The sequence below is a fragment of the Papio anubis genome, chromosome 7 (genome assembly GCF_008728515.1).
Source record: "Papio anubis isolate 15944 chromosome 7, Panubis1.0, whole genome shotgun sequence".
In the NCBI taxonomy this organism is placed as follows: Eukaryota; Metazoa; Chordata; class Mammalia; order Primates; family Cercopithecidae; genus Papio; species Papio anubis.
This window is the reverse complement of record NC_044982.1, coordinates 71,921,650-71,940,836: the sequence shown is the minus strand read 5'-3', so window position 1 is coordinate 71,940,836 and position 19,187 is coordinate 71,921,650. Positions and strand designations below refer to the sequence as shown.

General features: G+C 43.4%; 1 protein-coding gene across 2 annotated transcripts in view; it reads right to left on the bottom strand.

Annotated features, from left to right (window-relative positions):
* The window catches only part of SNX6 (sorting nexin 6), a 65,730-nt gene that overhangs the window by 31,496 nt on the left and 15,047 nt on the right, over positions 1-19,187 (bottom strand). The window contains exons 3-7 of one of the 2 annotated variants that reach the window (XM_031668181.1): positions 15,285-15,389; positions 13,996-14,106; positions 9,558-9,679; positions 6,968-7,091; positions 876-971 (exon numbers count right to left, since the gene is read on the bottom strand). In XM_031668181.1, the coding sequence (XP_031524041.1) occupies positions 876-971; positions 6,968-7,091; positions 9,558-9,679; positions 13,996-14,106; positions 15,285-15,389 (558 nt within the window). The remainder of the gene's footprint in view (positions 1-875; positions 972-6,967; positions 7,092-9,557; positions 9,680-13,995; positions 14,107-15,284; positions 15,390-19,187) is intronic. The other variant, XM_031668182.1, reaches the window with a different exon arrangement.

Genomic DNA, 19,187 nt, shown 5'->3' with positions numbered 1-19,187 from the left:
GGGAAAACCGAGATCCAGAAAAATAAAAGAAAGTAACTTTTCCCAAGGACATGTAGCTTGAAGCAACACCAAAACCCCAACTGAGATCTTTTTTTTTGTTTTTTTTTGGGACAGAGTGTCTCACTCTGTCGCCCAGGCTAGAGTGCAGTGGCAAAATCTCAGCTCACCGCAACTTCCGCCTCCTAGGTTCCTCAGCCTCCCGAGACCTCCAGGCTGGTCTTGAACTCCTGATCTCAAATGATCCACCCACCTTGGCCTCCCAAAGTGCTGGGATTACAGGCGTGGGCCACCGTGCTCGGCCTCAACAGAGATCTTCTAACTCTAAGCTGAACTTAGGTCTGCCCCTAACATTTCCAAGGCTAAACGTTAAATGTAAAAACAGAGGCAGCATCTCTTGGTACGCTCTGCAGCTCTGTCTGTCCTGCATCTAGGAGGACTTCATGTGCATGTGGGTGGACATTCCAAATTGCACATTGTCCCTCCCCTCCACCCACCTGCCCCATGATCGCCCCTTAACCACTCATGGAATACACATGAATGGCATGAACTCAGGGACGTTGCCCACGTAGGAACTGCAAGGCTTGGGATTTGGGTAGGGAAATAGGGGATTCTAGAAACCTGTAACCTGGTCTGATGTGAAGGGAAGGGGTGTGGGCTGCAGTCGGGCAAATTCCCTTAGCTTAAGACTTCTCATCCATTGTAGAAGGGAACGCTCTAAGGAGAGGAATCCAGGTCAAGGGGATTCCTCCTGTTCCTAGGACTAAAGATTCTAACCGTGCAAATGTCTTTTACTCTAATTCTGCACATTTGAAATCTCAATCTATCTCCCTTTCAAAAGAAGTCTCAATACCACAGTTAATCAAGTAAAATCTTACCTTTACTCCTGAAACGATTACTCCGTCTGCTGATTTAACCATGTTTTTAAAGAAATCTTCAAGTTTCTCTTTTTTATTTTTTCCTCGCACACTCAACTGAAAGAAAGGTAATTTAGCATTTTTTAAGGTTACAAAAGGAAAGCAGTACCTCCTTTTTCTTTGATATTTAAATGGCAATCTCAAAAGGATCCTAGTTTTTAATCTTAATATATAAGTGGCAATTTCATCATGTACATCAATGATTTTCAAATTTTAGGGCATAAAAAGGAGTTTGGTAATAATATAGATATTCAGGACTCACTCTCAAAGATTCAGGTTCAGTTGGTCAACAAGAAGGCCTAGATATTTCACATTTTATGAGCATATCTGATAATTCTGTTGCAAGCAGCCCTCTCACCATATTTTGTCAAACACTGCTGTATAAAATTTTAATAGACAATTAAAATTTTGGCTCGGGAATTCCTTTAAACATGTAAAGTTTATTGGGGCACAATATACTACTGTACGATTCCACAATAACTCTGAATACATATCCTATACATTTGGAACTCTGCACTCATCCAACTGTCTCTTGTCTGGCTTTTGGGGTCAGCAATATATAGCACAAGGGACACAAAAAAGATGACTTTGAACAACATGAATGGTTATCCAAGGGCAAAACCAACAAGCAGCAGCTAACTCTTTGACTCCTAGCACTTGCTGCATCAGGGTGCTCCATAAAGGAGCAACCCATCTAATTCCCGTGTACTTCCATTGCTTCAATGCCCACCTTTATGTAAATGACTCACAACTCTCTATCACTACCTGCTATGGTCTGAATGTATGTGTCCCCCTAAAATTCATATGCTAAAAAAAAATTTTTTTTGAGACACTCTCTCCCTCTGTCATCCAAGCTGAAGTACAGTGGTGTGATCTAGGCTCACTGTAACCTCTGCCTCCCGGGTTCAAGGTATTCTCCTGCCTCAGCCTCCCGAGGAGCTGGGACCACAAGCATGTACCATCATGCTCGACTATTTTTAGTAGAAACAGGATTTCACTGTGTTGGCCAGAGTGGTCCTGAACTCCTGACCTCAGGTGATCCAACCACCTCGGCCTCCCAAAGTGCTGGGATTACAGGCATGCGTCACCACGACTGGCCCGTATCTTGAAGCTTAACTCCCAAGGTAATAATAATTAAGAAGAGGTGGGCCTGAGCCAGGTGCAGTGGCTCGTGCCTGGAGTCCCAGCTACTTGGGAGGCTGAGGTGGGAGGATCATTTGATGCCAGGAGTTTGAGGCTGCAATGTGCTATAACTGCACCTGTGAAAAGCCATTACATTTCAGCCTGGGCAATACAGCAAGACTCCATCTCCTAAAAATAGGTGGGGCTTTTGAGAAGTGATTAGGTCATGAGGGTGGAGCCTTCATAAATGGGATTAGTCCTTATAAAAGAGGCTGAGGGAATGTTACCCTCTTGCCCCTTCCTTCTGCCACGTGAGGACACAACAAAAAGGTGCCACCTATGAAGCACAGCGCCCTCACCAGACACGCAATCTGCCAGCACCCTGATCTTGGACTTCCCATTCTCCAGAACTGTAAATGATAAATTCTGTTGTTTATAAATTAGCCAGTCTAAGGTATTTTGCTATAGCAGCCAAACAGACTAGAATACTACCCATAAGCTCGTTCCTTAACCTTACATGTTATATCCAATTGCCCACATGATTTCCTTACATGGAGACTCTGACTGTAACCTCACATTAGATGACTCTAACACAGTGCTCATTAAAATCTAATCTCTGGGCTGGGCGCAGTGGCTCACGCCTGTAATCCCAGCCCTTTGAGAGGCTGAGGCCGGTGGATCACCTGAGGTCAGGAGTTCGAAACTAGCTTTGACCAACATGGTGAAACCCCATCTCTACTAAAAATACTAAAATTAGCTGGGCGTCGTGGCATCTGCTTATAATCCCAGCTACTAGGGAGACTGAGGCAAGAGAATCTTTTGAACCCAGGAGGCAGAGGTTGCCATGAGCCGAGATCGCACCATTGCATTCCAGCCTGGGCAACAAGAGTGAAACTCCGTCTCAAAAAAAAAAAAAATTAGCCAGGCATGGTGAAACGTGCCTGTAATCCCAGTTACTCGGGAGGCTGAGGCTGGAGAATCACTTGAACCTGGGAGGCAGAGGTTGTACTGAGCTGAGATCACACCACCACACTCCAGCCCGGGCAACAGAGCAAGACTCCATCTCAAAAAAAAAAGAAAAAAAAATCTAAACTCCAAAATTTCTGTCTTCCCTCTTTGAGTTGTGGCCCCTTCATTCGAACAGTCTCTCTGACTCCAACATGTTCCCTAAAATTCCACACTTCTCATTTAAATCTTGAAATTTCTACAACTTCTTCCTTTTCCTCATAGCTCAAATTCTACCAGCAAATGACTGAAAACTGTCCCTTTCCACTCCTATTCTCCTAGTAAAGTCTTCATCATCTCTTTCCTAGACTGATCTATTAGTTAATAATTCTCATCTTATTCCAATCCATTCTATTGCCTGGGACAACTTTCCCAAATCAAATTTTGAGCATCTCATCCTTACTCACAAACTTTAGCTTCTTTTCTCTTTTTTCTCTTTTGAGACAGAACCTCTCTGTCACCCATGCTGTTGCACAATCTCAGCTCACTGCAACCTCCACCTCCCACATACAAGTGATTCTCATGTCTCAGCCTCCCAAGTAGCTGGGATTACAGGCGAGCGCCACCACGCCCAGCTAATGTTTGTGTTTTTAGTAGAGATGGGGGTTTCACCATGTTGCCCAGGCTGGTCTTGAACTCCTGGCCTCAAGTGAATGTCTTGCCTCAGTCTGCCAAAGTGTTGGGATTACAGAAATGAGCCACCGCACCCGGCTTTTTTCTTTCTTCTTTTCATTTTCTTTTTTTTTTTTTTATTGAGACGGAGTCTCGCTCTGTCACCCAGGCTGGAGTGCAGTGGCCGGATCTCAGCTCACTGCAAGCTCTGCCTCCCAGGTTTACGCCATTCTCCTGTCTCAGCCTCCCAAGTAGCTGGGACTACAGGCGCCCGCCACCATGCCCGACTAGTTTTTTGTATTTTTTAGTAGAGACGGGGTTTCATCGTGTTAGCCAGGATGGTCTCGATCTCCTGACCTCGTGATCCGCCCGTCTCGGCCTCCCAAAGTGCTCGGATTACAGGCTTGAGCCACCGCGCCCGGCCTCTTCTTTTCTTTTTTTAAACAGACAGAGTCATACTATGTTGCCCAGGCTGGTCTCGAACTCCTCAGCTCAAGCACTCCTCCTGCCTCGGCCTCCTAAAGTACTGGGATTAAAGGTGTGACTTACCACACCTGGCCCAAATTCTTTGATCTTGAGGTTAACCTGTAAGTACATGAGCACTATGCTACATTTATTTTCTGCGAAAATTATGAATTAATCTTGTCATCCAAACATAGGTTCCAAGATTTGTATCAGTGATTCAGTAAAAAATTTTTTGCCAGCACTATGAACAAAGAAATCGTTAAAGTGCAACCACCCTGGCCTGACGCGGTGGCTCACACCTGTAATCCCCGCACTTTGGGAGGCTGATGCAGGCAGGTCACCTGAGGTCAGGAGTTCGAGACCAGCCTGATCAACATGGCAAAACCCTGTCTCTACTAAAATACAAAAATTAGTTGGGTATGGTGGCTACTCGGGAGCGGCAGAGGAATCACTTGAACCTGGGAGGCGGAGGTTGTAGTGAGCCAAGATCGTGCCACTGCACTCCAGCCTGGGCGATAGAGAGAGATTCCATCTCAAAAAAAAAAAAAAAAGTTTTTAGGTAGGGAAGGGAAAAATAACGACTGATCAGCACCAATGGTCAGTTAAACAGATTCAGAGTCAATGATTTACCCAAATCTGGAATTCTTTAGCTCAATCACCTCCTCAGAATTCTCTACAAGGCTTCAGAAGACTCCAAACTCAAATTTAAGAACATTAGTCAATGTGATAACCCTATTTCTTTTGTTTTTGTTTTGTTTTTTTTTTGAGACGGAGTCTCGCTTTGTCACTCAGGCTGGAATGCAGTGGCGCAACCTTGCTTCACCGCAACCTCCGCCTCCCAGGTTCAAGCGATTCTTCTACCTCAGCCTCCCAAGTAGCTGGGATGACAGGCATGTAGCCACCAAGCCCAGGTAATTTTTGTATTTTAAGTAGAGACGGGGTTTCACCATATTGGCCAGGCTGGTCTCAAACTCCCGACCTCGTGATCTGCCCGCCTCGGCCTCCCAAAGTGCTGGAATTATAGGCTGAGTCACCGTGCCTCGCCCCTACTTCTCAAGAGATTTGCAATTAAGGATTACAAAAAAAAAAATCAGTGTCCCTTGAAGTAACACGATTATTTATTTATTTATTTATTTATTTTGAGAAGGAGTCTCTCTCTGTTGCCCAGGCTGGAAATGCAGTGGCGTGATCTCAGCTCACTGCAAGCTCCGCCTCCCGGGTTCATGCCATTCTCCTGTCTCAGCCACCTGAGTAGCTGGGACTACAGACACCCGCCACCACGCCCGGCTAATTGTTTTTGTATTTTTAGTAGAGACGGGGGTTTCACCATGTTAGACAGGATGGTCTCGATCTGCTGACCTTGTGATCCACCTGTCTCGGCCTCCCAAAGTGCTGGGACTACAGGCGTGAGCCACTACGCCCAACCAGTAACACGATTTTTTTACTTTTTATTTTTAGTTTTTGAGATGGGAATTCCACTTTTGTCCCCCAGGCTGGAGTGCAATGGCACGATCTCGGCTCTCTGCAACCTCTGCCTCCCGGGTTCAAGTGATTCTCCTGTCTTAGCCTCCCAAGTAGCTGGTACAGGCACCCGCCACCATGCCCAGATAATTTTTGTATTTTTAGTAGAGATGGGATTTTATCATGTTGGCCAGGCTGGTCTCAAACTCCTGACCTCAGGTGATCTATCTGGGTCAGCCTCCCAAAGTGCTGGGATTACAAGCATGAGACACCATGCCTGGCTAGTAACATGCTTAACTATCATTCTGTCAATTAATCTACTCAAGTTCTACTGAAATAACTGCATTACTACTGAAAAAGTGTCACTTAACTTGAAAAATACAAACAGGCCAGGCGCGGCTCACGCCTATAATCCTAGCACTTTGGGACGCTGAGGCGGGTGGATCACCTGAGGTCAGGAGTTCGAGACCAGCCTGGCCAACATGGTGAAACTCCATCTCTACTAAAAATACAAAAATTAGGCTGGGCGCAGTGGCTTACACCTGTAATCCCAGCACTTTGGGAGGCTGAGGTGGGTGAATCACCTGAGGTCGGGAGTTCGAGACCAGCCTGACCAACATGGAGAAACCCCGTCTCTACTAAAAATCCAAAAATCATCTTGGCATGGTGGCGCATTCCTGTAATCCCAGCTACTTGGGAGTCTGAGGCAGAAGAATCGCTTGAACCCAGGAGGCAGAAGCTTTGGTAAGCCGAGATTACACCATTGCATTCCAGCCTGGGAAACATGAGCGAAATTCCATCTCAAAAAAAAAAAAAAATTAGCTGGGACTACAGGTGCATAGTCTTGGGAAGCTGAGGCATGAGATTCACTTGAATCTGGGAGGAGGATGTCGCAGTGAGCAGAGATTGTGCCACGGCACTTCAGCCTGGATGACAGAGCAAGACTCTGTCTCAACAGAAAAAAAAAAAAGAAAAATACAAACATTCTAAAAAAAGGCCTTGAGCCTTTTCTAACTACTCTTGCCTTTTCCAATGACTCTTTAAAAACAAAACGTGGGCCAGGCTCAGTGGCTCACGCTTGTAATCCCAGCACTTTGGGAGGCCAAAGCGGGCAGATCACAAGGTCAGGAGATCGAGACCATCCCGACTAACATGGTGAAATCCCCTCTCTACTAAAAAATAGAAAAAATTAGCCGGGTGTGGTGGCGGGCGCCTGTACTCCCAGCTACTAGGGAGGCTGAGATAGGAGAATGGTGTGAACCTGGGAGGCGGAGCTTGCGGTGAGTCAAGATCATGCCACTACACTCTAGCCTGGGAAACAGAGCGAGACCCCGTCTCAAAAACAAAAAAAGAAAGAAAACTTGACCACCAATCAATTTGATACTCACATCTTGATTATATTCCAAGAAGACATGGAAATTTAAATCTTTTCTCAAAATAGGATGTGCTGCCACACGACACAGGAACACTTCATGCATCGCAACTGTCTTCTTGAATATTGCCAAATATTCACTAGAAACAATACAGAAAATTAAAGGTAAAAAACTCCATCAACTAAAAAGTCACCTGTAACAAATTTTTTCAGAAAATATTCTTTGGATTATTCCAAATGCAAAATTAGAGATACAAAGATACAATTCATGTAAACAAGGGTTTTAGTTGAACTGTTAATGAAATACATAAAACCCAGTTTGAAAAAGATTTCATGCCAGTTAATAATATTTATATCTGATTGTTAATATTTTTAAGTTTTACAAATTTTTCTTACTATGAGAGTTGATGTTAAAGTTAACTATAGGGCTGCTTGTTCTCAGCTCTAGAGAAAGTATGCTACAAATTATTTGATAGAATCTTAATGATTCAATATCCAATTACTGCTTTTAAACAACTTAGTACAAAAAAAATTAAAACCCAAACCTCAGTGAGCATATTTTCAACGTTAATAATTATTTTCATCTAATTACCTAAACACACAAGAAACACACTATGAAGAAACTGATTTTTTTTGCCATTACACCAAGGAAATGTGTTTAAAATATTTTAATACCAGCAGTGAATCTCAGAGACCACAAAGTAATACATGTCAGTTTGGGGGAAAAAAAACCCAAACATTCAAGGAAAAGGCCTGATATTCTTGCTTCAACTACGTGCAAGAAGGGTAAGTTTTACATACCAGCAAACCAGCAAACCAGCAGGACCAATGTTGGGAGAAGTTTGATCTCTGTGAGGGTAGTCATTCAGTGAAGACAAAAAAGAAGGATGCAGAGGATGGAGGTAGCAGTAGAATAAACCCAAGGTTCTCTGTTATCCAACCCCTAACCAGACCACAAAAGAATCATGATCAGGGCCACTGGAAAATCACAGATTCTTCTATATTAATGTGCTCTGCTCATTTCCAGTTTTCAGTCTTATAAACTTTGAATATATATCTGTCTGCTATCAGACCACTGCTTGCATCCAAGACCTGCTTTGCTGATTTATCTTTTTAAGAGTTTAGCATCCTGAAGAGGAGTCTAGTAGCAGTGTCAATATATAACTGATAACTGAAACTAGTGGAAGAAGAGGAGAGGAAATGTATGAAGGGGAGAAATGACCCAAAAAAGTGACAGAGATGATAACTAAGGAAAATTATTTCCTTGTACAACTCTCAAAATAGAGAAACATATCCAAGGCCGGGCGCGGTGGCTCACGCCTGTAATCCCAGCACTTTGGGAGGCCGAGACGGGCGGATCACGAGGTCAGGAGATCAAGACCATCCTGGCTAACATGGTGAAACCCCGTCACTACTAAAAATACAAAAAAATTAGCCAGGAGTAGTGGCGGGCGCCTGTAGTCCCAGCTACTCGGGAGGCTGAGGCAGGAGAATGGCGTGAACCCAGGAGGCGGAGCTTGTAGTGAGCTGAGATCGCGCCACTGCACTCCAGCCTGGGCGACTGAGCAAGACACTGTCTCAAAAAAAAAAAAAAAAAAAAAAAAGAGAAACATATCCAGCAAATCCAAAATTACTCCAAATGTTTAATAAAAGGGGAAAGATTCTGTATGTTTAGCAAATACACTAAAAATGAAATATAGGCTGAAAATCTGAAAATATACCCCAAAATCTGAAATCTAAAATACTCCAAAATCTGAAAAGTTTTAAACAAAGACATGACGCTCAAAGGAAATATTCATCAGAACATTTCAGATTTCAGATTAGGGATGCTCAATCAGTAAGTATAAAGGAAACAGTCCAAAAAAAAGCAAAAATTAAAATCCAAAATGTACTCCCACGCATTCTGTGTAACTGATACTCAACCTGTACATAATTTCCCTTTCCTCCTTTCTCTGCCTGTGGCTTCTGCCCAAAGGGAAAAGAATACAGAAGCAAAGTAACTAGAGAATAGTTAAAAACTGTTTTTCATGAAATGACTGTATTAGTTTCATATATACTAGAAATGTATTAGATTCTTGAAAAAATTGTGATAATTAGCATTGCATACACATGCATTTTTAAGAAAACAGAATATATGTAGTTGCTCAGTACATTCTCTTTTGAGAATTATGGCAATATGTCCACACTGAAAAAAGAGAACTAGGTTGGTAGTGACTAAGCTTTGTAAATAGAAATAAAACAAAACAATGTCTATTCTGCTTTAAAAAGTCATGTTCTCTATTTCTTTTTCCCCTAAGTCCAAAGACAGACTGGACCTTTTACTTTTTTAAAATAAGCTTTTGGATCTTCCATTTTCAACTTTCAGGGTCTATTTCAAATATGAATTTAAATAATTTTACAGTGGAGACAATTAATCTATCATTTTCCTGTAGGCTCTGATCATGATCATTAATACTGGTTGTGTGACTTAAACCTGCATCTTCCAGACAGGGTCTCCATGGTGAAACAATTAAAATGATGGGATATCAGAAAACACCAAAAAAGGCAAGCACAATTAACAAAGGCAACAACGACCACAAAAAGAAAAAAAAAAAAAAATCACATACGCTTCCAGTTCCTGTTTCATCTTTGTGAATTCCTCCTTCGTCATCGACCCTTCTCCTTCACCAAGTTTCTGCAGTTTTTCCCTTGAAGCATCAAAGTCAGGTCTTGGTGGTGCTGGTGGAATCTGTAACAGGACCAAATCACTAATTTTAAGGAAATTTTCATTTCTTGAAGCACTGTACTACTGCCACCATAAAAGACTGTGTCTGGGAAAGCTAAGGGTATCCAGAATGAGCTGAACACCAGGAACACCCAAATTCAGATTGGAGAACTTGACTAGTTGTAAAAATTAAGAGTTTTGACCGAGCGCAATGGCTCACACCTGTAATCCCAGCACTTTGGGAGGCCGAGGCAAGTGGATCATGAGGTCAAGAGATTGAGACCATCCTGGCCAACATGGTGAAACTCTGTCTCTACTAAAAATACAAAAATTAGCTGGGTGTGGTGGCGCACGCCTGTAGTCCCAGCTACTCGGGAGGCTGAGGCAGGAGAATTGCTTGAACCAGGGAGGCAGAGATTGCAGTGAGCTGAGATCGTGCCACTGCGCTCCAGCCTGGCAACAAAGCGAGACTCCGTCTCAAAAAACAAACAAAAAAAGAGTTCTCAGGTCCTGTACACTAAAGAAGAAATATAGCATAGATAGAACTACTTTCTGCTATTAGAACAGCAATTCTAAATAAATTTCAATCTGCAGACTCCCACAGCAACCTGGAATCCTCAAATTCATGTGTGTACTAAGCTCTGACCACAGACTGAACACGTGTAACAAATACGCATATCACTTTCCAAAAGTATATAAATGGTATGATTAAACAAAAATGGTTTTTTTTTTTTTTTTTTTGAGACGGAGTCTCGCTCTGTCACCCAGTCCGGAGTGCAGTGATACAATCTCGGCTTACTTCAAGCTCTGCCTCCTGGGTTCACGCCATTCTCCTGCCTCAGCCTCCCGAGTACCTGGGAGTACAAGCTCCTGCCACCATGCCCAGCTAGTTTCTTTTCGTATTTTTAGTAGAGACGGGGTTTCACCATGTTAGCCAGGATGGTCTCGATCTCCTGACCTCATGATCTGCCTGACTCGGCCTCCCCAAGTGCTGGGATTACAGGCGTGAGCCACCACGCCCGGCCAACAAAAATGCATTTTAAAAATTAATGAACTCCTAATAGCTTTATGCTATTGTGTTTTTTAAAATTAATACTAATTAAAAATTTTTAAATTAATGAATACATTACAATGCAGCAAGGGATGTTAAAACGGGTCCTGGATTGGAGGAATGTACCAAGAAGAAAGAACTGTTTTAAAAATAAAAGAACAAACCAGGTGCGGTGGCTCACGCCTCTAATCCCAGCACTTTGGGAGGCCGAGGCGGGCGGATCACGAGGTCAGGAGATCGAGACCATCCTGGCTAACACGGTAAAACCCCGTCTCTACTAAAAATACAAAAAAACATTAGCCGGGCGTGGTGGTGCGTGCCTGTAGTCCCAGCTACTCGGAGGCTGAGGCAGGAGAATGGCGTGAACCCAGAAGGCAGAGCTTGCAGTGAGCCGAGATGGTGCCACTGCACTCCAGCCTGGGCGACAAAGCAAGACTCCATCTCAAAAAAAAAAAAAAACAAATAAAAAAACACACACACACACAGAAAATAAAAGAACAAGACACAGATTAATGACTAACTTCACTCTATTCATCCAGAGTCAGGGAGTAAGTAAGCACTTACCTTAAATAAAAATATAAGATTTAGAAGAGATATATCATTCAAGAGAAAGATGTAAGAAAAAAAACTGTCTTAGGAGGAAGGGTCCATAAATAAGAACTGTTGGCTGGGCATGGTGGGGGCTCATGCCTGTAATCCCAACATTTTGGGATGCCAAGGAATATCACTTGAGGCCAGCCTAAGCAAAGAGTGAGACCTCTTCTCTATAAAAAAATTTGAAAATTAGCTGGGTGTAGACACCTGTAGTCTTAGCTACCGAGAAGGCTGAGGCAGGAGGATCACCTGAGCCTAGGAGTTGGAGGCTGCATTCAGCTATGCTTAGCACCACTATACCCCAGCCTAGGTGACAGAGCAAGACTTTGTCTCAAAAAAAAGAAAAAAAAAAAGAAAAGAAAAAGAAAACAAATTACTGAAAAGGGTGGAAGCTACAAGGATGGAGATGAAATCAGGTCATGATGATTAAAAAAAAAAAAATTTTAGAAATCTGAATGCGGTTAACAGCTGAGACCACAATAACCATCTGTTCTTTACTATAACATCTGGCACATATTTATTTTATTATTATTAATTTTTTTTTTTTTGGTAGAGACAGGGTTTCAACATGTTGCCCAGGCTGGTCTTGAGCTACTGCGCTAGAGCAATCTGCCTGTCTTGGCCTACCAAACTGCTGGGATAAACAGGCGTGAGAAAACATGACTGGTCACATCTGGTACATATTAAGATTAGATAACCTGAGGCTGGGTGTGGTGGCTCATGCCTATAATCCCAGCATTTTGTGAGACGAGGTGGGAGGATCACTTGAGGTCAGGAGTTCAAGACCAGCCTGGCCAACATGACGAAACCCCGGCTCTGACAAAAATACAAAAATTAGCTGGGTCTGGTGGCAGGCGCCTGTAATCCCAGTGACTCGGGAGGCTAAGGCAGGAGAATCGCTTAAACCCGGGAGTCGGAGGTTGCAATGAGCCAAACTCACACCACTGCACTCCAGCCTGGGTGACAGAGGAAGACCCTGTCTCCAAAAAAAAAAAAAAAAAAAAAAAGTTATCTACTTTTTTAGCTGGGATTATAAGCGCACAATACCACACCCAGCTAATTTTTGTATTTTTGGTGGAGACGGGGTTTCGCCATGTTGGCCAGGCTGGTCTTAAACTCCTTGCCTCAGGTGATTCACCTACCGCAGGCTCCTAAAGTGCTGGAATTACAAGCGTGAGCCACCGTGCCTCGTTGCCCAGCCTGGAGTGCAATGGTGTGATATCGGCTCACCGCAACCTCCGCCTCCTGAGTTCAAGCGATTCTCCTGCCTCGGTCTCCCGAGTAGCTGCGATTACAGGCATGTGCCACCAGGCCTGGCTAATTTTGTACTTTTAGTAGAGATGGGGGTTTCTCCATGTTGGTCAGGCTGGTCTCAAACTCCCGACCACAGGTGATCTGCCTGCCTTGGCCTCCCAAAGTGCTGGGATTACAGGCGTGAGCCACCGTGGCCAGCCGAGACTTCCAACTCTTAAGTATCTGTCCAACTATGGTTTTTTCTTTCTTTTTTTTTTTTTTTGAGACAGTGGCTCGCTCTGTCACATAGGCTGGAGTGCAGTGGTGGGATCTTGACTCACTGCAACCTCTGCCTCCCAGGTTCAAGCAATTCTGCCTCAGCCTCCCAAGTATCTGGGATTACAGGCACCTGCCACAACGCCCGGCTAATTTTTAAAAATATTTTTAGTAGAGACGAGGTTTCACCATCTTGGCCAGGCTGGTCTTGAACTCCTGACCTTGTGATCCACCCGCCTCAGCCTCCCAAAGTGCTGGGATTACAAGCATGAGCCACCACGCCCAGCCCCAACCACGGTTTTAAAACCAGTATGGTTTGTAACATCTCCTTAGTCCCTAGGACAAGCCCATTTCAATTCTAACAAACAGTAAGAAATTAAGTTTAAATGAGGGAACGTAACATATCCCACAACCCCTAAGAAAACATTTCAGGATAAAGGTGGTAACCAAATATGTTTCATAACTGACAATTTAAAAAAACATATCAGGCTGGGTGTGGCGGCTCATACCTGTAATCCCAGAACTTTGGGAGGCCGAGGCAGGAAGAATCACCTGAGGTCAGGAGTTGGAGACCAGCCTGGCCAACATGGTGAAATCCCGTCTCTACTAAAAATACAAAAAAAAAATTTAGCAGGGCATGGTGGCGGGTGCCTGTAATCCTAGCTACTTGGGAGACTGAGGCAGGGGAATCGCCTGAATCCAGGAGGCAGAGGTTGCAGTGAACAAAGGTCACACCATTGTACTCCAGCCTGAGCAACACGAGTGAGACTCTGTCTCTAAAAAACATAACAGAGCCGGGCACGGTGGCTCACGCCTGTAATCTCAGCACTTTGGGAGGCCGAGGTGGGCGAATCATCTGAGGTCAGGAGTTCAAGACCAGCCTGGCCAACACGGTGAAACCCTGTCTCTACTAAAAATACAAAAATTAGCTGGGTGTGTTGGTGCGTGATTGTAATCTCAGCTACTTGGGAGGCTGAGGCAGGATAATTGCTTGAACCCGGGAGGGAGAGGCTGCAGTGAGCCGAGATGGAGTCACTACACTCCAGCCTGGGCAACAGAGTGAGACTCCATCTCAAAAACGAAACAAAAAAACAGTTCACAAAAAATGCTAAACAATATTCCAAAACATAATAAAGTACCTAAAACCTACTAGAAAATGGAATTAAAATGGAGTCTCAATACTTACGATATAACCTGCATAGTCTTCATTTTCAACAAAGGAATCATGAAGCCAGATAAATTCCTCATGTTGCCGAACAACTGAAAACTCGTTTTGTTTAAAATTTGGCAGTGAACTCTGTAAAGATAGAGATTTTCTTGAATAAAAATCAAATTTACACTAAAAAGTTTTTTGAAACTGCGTCTTGCTCTGCCACCAGGCTGGAGTGCAGTGGAACAATCTCGGCTCACTGCAGCCTCAACCTCCCAGGCTCAAACAATCCTCCCACCTCAGTCTCCCAAGTAGCTGGGACTACAGGTACGAACCACCACACCTGGTTAATTTTATTTTTTGTAAAGATGAGGTCTCACTAAGATGCCCAGGCTGGTCTTGAACTCTTGGACTCAAGCGATCATCCTGCCTCGGCCTCCCAAAGTGCTGGGATTACAGGCTTGAGCCACCGCGCCCGGCCAATATTTTCTATCATTTAAAAAAATTCATCTTATTTCAAGACCATCAGTGCCCTTTAAAGTCTATCATAAAACCTGAGATACCTGGACAAAATTATCTTCGGATTGTTGGGAAAGTAAGTTGACAGACTCTTATTATATTGTACTGCTACAGTTACTTAAAAGTTACGTTACTAATGTATATTAAACTCACCTATTCAAACAAAGGAAAGAAATCTGCAATCTGAAAATGCACTCAAGAACTGAAATCTCATAACAATAATAATTTGTGCCTGGCCACTGTGGCTCATGCCTGTAATCCTAGCACTTTGGGAGGCCAAGGTGGGTGGATCACCTGAGGTCAGGAGTTAGAGACCACCCTGACCAATATGGTGAAACCCCATCTCTACTAAAAATACAAAAATTAGCTGGGCGTGGTGGCTTGTGCCTGCAGTCCCAGCTACTTGGGAGGCTGAGACAGGAGAATTGCTTGAACCCAGGAGGCGGAGGTTGCAGTGAGTGAGCCAGGATCACACCACTGCACTCCAGCCTGGACGAAAGAGACTCCATCTCAAAAAAAATAGTAAAAATAATCATTTGTAAGACAGTAATTTGACAGAAAGAACAATGAAATTGAAAGTGACAAGAATGATAAAAGATACTAATAAAAATTTGGAAAAAATTAAATTTGCTCTCTGTCTAGGTTCTGATTCTCAGAATATTAATCTAAAAAAAGTACATTTTCCTACACCTATTTTTGTTAAAAGTCTCTTTCCAATTATGTTTAAAATCCAAGTACCAGTCAACATATCACATATGTAGTATAATAAATGGCTAAAATAATAGAAAGTACAAAATCACATTTACCTTTGTGTGAACAGTGAATTTTACTTTATCCCGCTCACTAAGAGCATCAGAAATGTCCACCTGCAGCGCAGCATCACTTTGAAGATCTACATTTATTGCTTTAAGCTGGAAGAAGAAAACCAGTATCTTAATGAAAATCATGTGCTTTTATATAATTTTTTTCTCAGACAATGCAAAAACAAAACAAAAATAACAAAAGATTAAGTCTAAAGAGGTACTCATGTCCATATAATATACATATTATATACATTTTGATTGGGCAACGCTATTACCTTAATACTGTAGTATTCAATTCTAGAATTTTCATTTTATAGTATTCAACTATATTTTGCTTTACTTAAGTCACCGAGCTAATCATGATTAATTATAGTTTAGTTACAGTTTAATTCAAAAAGAAAACTCTTTTCAGTCAGATGTGATGTCTCATGTCCGTAATCCCAGCACTTTAGGAGGCTGAGGCAGGACTGACTGCGTCCAGGAATTCAAGACCACCCCGGGAAACATAACAAGACCCTGTCTCTACAAAAATTGAAAAAAAAAAAAGAAAGAAAGAAAATAGCCAAATATGGTGGCACACATCTGTGGTCTCACTACATAGGAGGCTGAGGCAGGAGATGTGAGCAGTAATCATGCCACTGCACTTCAGCCTGGATAATGGAGCAAAACCGTCTCAAAAAACAAAACAAAACAAAAAAACCAAAAAAAAAAAAAAACCTGTCTCAAAAAAACCCAAACAACCTATTTTCCAAGAAAGTGGTCCATTTAAGTTCAAGTATTCTAAAATTAAGGAATGTGTCTGTCTTGAAGCACAAGAAAAATAATAAAAAGACTATCAAGCAACAAGTTTAACTCCCGCCTCTTTATATTCAGGAATATACAATGAAACTATCAAATATAATTAAATACATTAATGTAAAGTGCTAAGAAAAATACTAACATACAGTAAGTACTCAATGAAATGAATATATTCCCTATATAGTGCTTCCACTTTCTCATCTATAAGAAGACTCTTCTTGGCCGGGCGCGGTGGCTCAAGCCTGTAATCCCAGCACTTTGGGAGGCCAAGACGGGCGGATCACAAGGTCAGGAGATCGAGACCATTCTGGCTAACCCGGTGAAACCCCCTCTCTACTAAAAAATACAAAAAACTAGCCGGGTGAGGTGGCGGGCGCCTGTAGTCCCAGCTACTCGGGAGACTGAGGCAGGAGAATGGCGTAAACCCGGGAGGCGGAGCTTGCAGTGAGCTGAGATCCGGCCACTGTACTCCAGCCTGGGCGACAGAGCGAGACTCCGTCTCAAAAAAAAAAAAAAAAAAAAGACTCTTCTTGTTTTAAATTTTTAAACTTCATGTTTTTCTTACTCTTTAAACAATAAATACTGTAACTTGTTTGGGTAATTTTGAGACTTAGGATAAGACTCAAAACACTAAAAGGTAAGTCTTAGCCAGCTGCAAAGACATGAAATAGACTGTTTCAAAGACAGTACTCTAGTTGTAAAACCTAGGACTTAGAGAATCTCACCTGGTCATTAGTATCTCAAATTTTAATTATATTGTAAATGAAAAAAATGCTGAATGCAAATGCAAAATTGTTTACTCAATGATTTCAAATATATATATGTGTATATATAAATTTTATTTTTTGTTTTTGAGACAGGGTCTCACTCTGTTACCCAGGTTGGAGTGCAGTGGTGATCTCTGTTCACTACAACCTCTCCCTCCCGGGTTCAAGTGATTCTCCCACCTCAGCCTCCTGAGAAGCTGGGATTATAGGCGTGCACCCCCACATCCAGCTATTTTTTGTAGTTTCTGGTAGAGACAGGGTTTTGCCATGTTGGCCAGGCTGGTCTTGAACTCCTGACCTCAAGTGATCCGCCCACCTTGGTATTCAAATTGCTTGAGCTCAGGAATCTGAGACTAGCCTGGCCAACACAGAAAAACCCCATCTCTACAAAAAATACAAAAATTAGCCTGGCACATGTTGTACACCTGTAGTCCCAGCTACTTGGGAGGCTGAGGTGTGGGGAATGGCTTGAGCCCAAGAGGTGGAGGTTGCAGTGAACTGAGATCACACCACTGCACTCCAGCCTGGGCAACAGAGCCAAACCCTGTCTCAAAAAAAAAAAGGGGGGGGGGGACGCCAGGTGCAGTGGCTCACACCTATAATCCCAGCACTTTGGGAGGCTGAGGCAGGTGTATCATGAGGTCAAGAGATTGAGACCATCCTGGCCAACATGGTGAAACCCCATCTCTACTAAAAATACCAAAATTAGCTGGACATGGTGGCGCATGCCTGTAGTCCCAGCTACTTGGGAGGCGGAGGTTGCACAAAGTGGAGATCACGCCACTGCACTTCAGCCTAGTGACAGAGTGAGACTCCATCTCAAAAAAAAAAAAAAAAAAAAATCTGTTTCCCTGTTTCCTTTTTTTTCTTTTTTTTTTTGTGACACGGTCTCATTCTTTCCCCCAGGCTGGAGCTCGCAGTGAGCGAAGATTGCACCACTGCACTCCAGCCTGGGCGACAGAGTGAGACTCTGTCTCCAAAAAAAAAAAAAAAAAAATCTGTTTCCCTGTTTCCTTTTTTTTCTTTTTTTTTTTGGAGACAGAGTCTCACTCTGTCGCCCAGGCTGGAGTGCAGTGGTGCAATCTTGGCTCACTGCGAGCTCCACCTCCCGGGTTCACATTCTTCTGCCTCAGTCTCCCGAGTAGCTGGGACTACAGGTGCCTGCCACCATTTTTTGTATTTTTTTTAGTAGAGACAGGGTTTCACTGTGTTAGCCAGGATGGTCTTGATCTCCTGATCTCGTGATCCACCCACCTCGGCCTCCCAAAGTGCTGGGATTACAGGCGTGAGCCACTGCGCCTGGCCTCCTTTTTTTCTTTAATCACATTCAGGCCTTTGTTTTTTGTTTTTTGTTTTAAATAGAGACAGGGTCTCACTATGTCACCCAAGCTGATCTTGAACTCCTGAGCTCAGGCAATCCTTTCACCTTGGCTTCTCCAAGTGCTGGGATTACAGGTGTGAGCCACTGAGCCAGGCGAGGCCACTTTTAAGATGTTTATTGTGGTAGCTCCCTGGGAGGTATCTACATCCAAATTCCTGGAAGCTGTAAATGTTACCTTGTATGTCAATAAAGGACTAGGACTTTGCAGATGTCATTCAATTATGGATTTTGAGATGGGGATTTTGAGATTATCCTGGATTATCTAGGTGGGCCTTAAAGGCAATCAATCACATGTTATTTTTTGAGATGGAGTCTCACTTTGTCCCCCCAGGTTGGAGTGCAGGGGCCCCATCTTGGCTCACTACAACCTCCGCCTCCCATGTTCAAGCGATTTTCCAGCCTCAACCTCCCGAGTAGCTAGGACTACAGGCATGTACAACCAGGCCCAGCTAACTTTTGTATTTTTAGTAGAGATGGGGTTTTACCATGTTAGCCAGGCTGGTCTTCAACTCCTGACCTCAGGTGATCCACCCGCCTCAGCCTCCCAAAGTGCTGGGATTACAGGAGTGAGCCACAACGCCGAGCCAGCACATTATCTATATACAAAAAGCAGAGGCCAGGTGCTGCCGGTGGCCTGTAATCCCAGCACTTTGGGAGGCCAAGGCAGGTGGATTACCTGAGGTCAGGAGCTCGAGACCAGCCTGACCAACGTAGAGAAGCCCCACCTCTACTAAAAATACAAAATTAGCCAGGTGTGGTGGCGCATGCCGATAATCCCAGCTACTCGGGAGGGTGAGGCAGGAGAGTGGTGTGAACCTGGGAGGCAGAGCTGGCAGTGAGTAGAGATGAGGCCACTGCACTCCAGCCTGGGCAAGAGTGAGACTCAGTATCAAAAAAGAAAATTTGACACAGAAAAAAATACTCCAATAACTAATGAGAAGGTCTTGTGACCATGGAGGC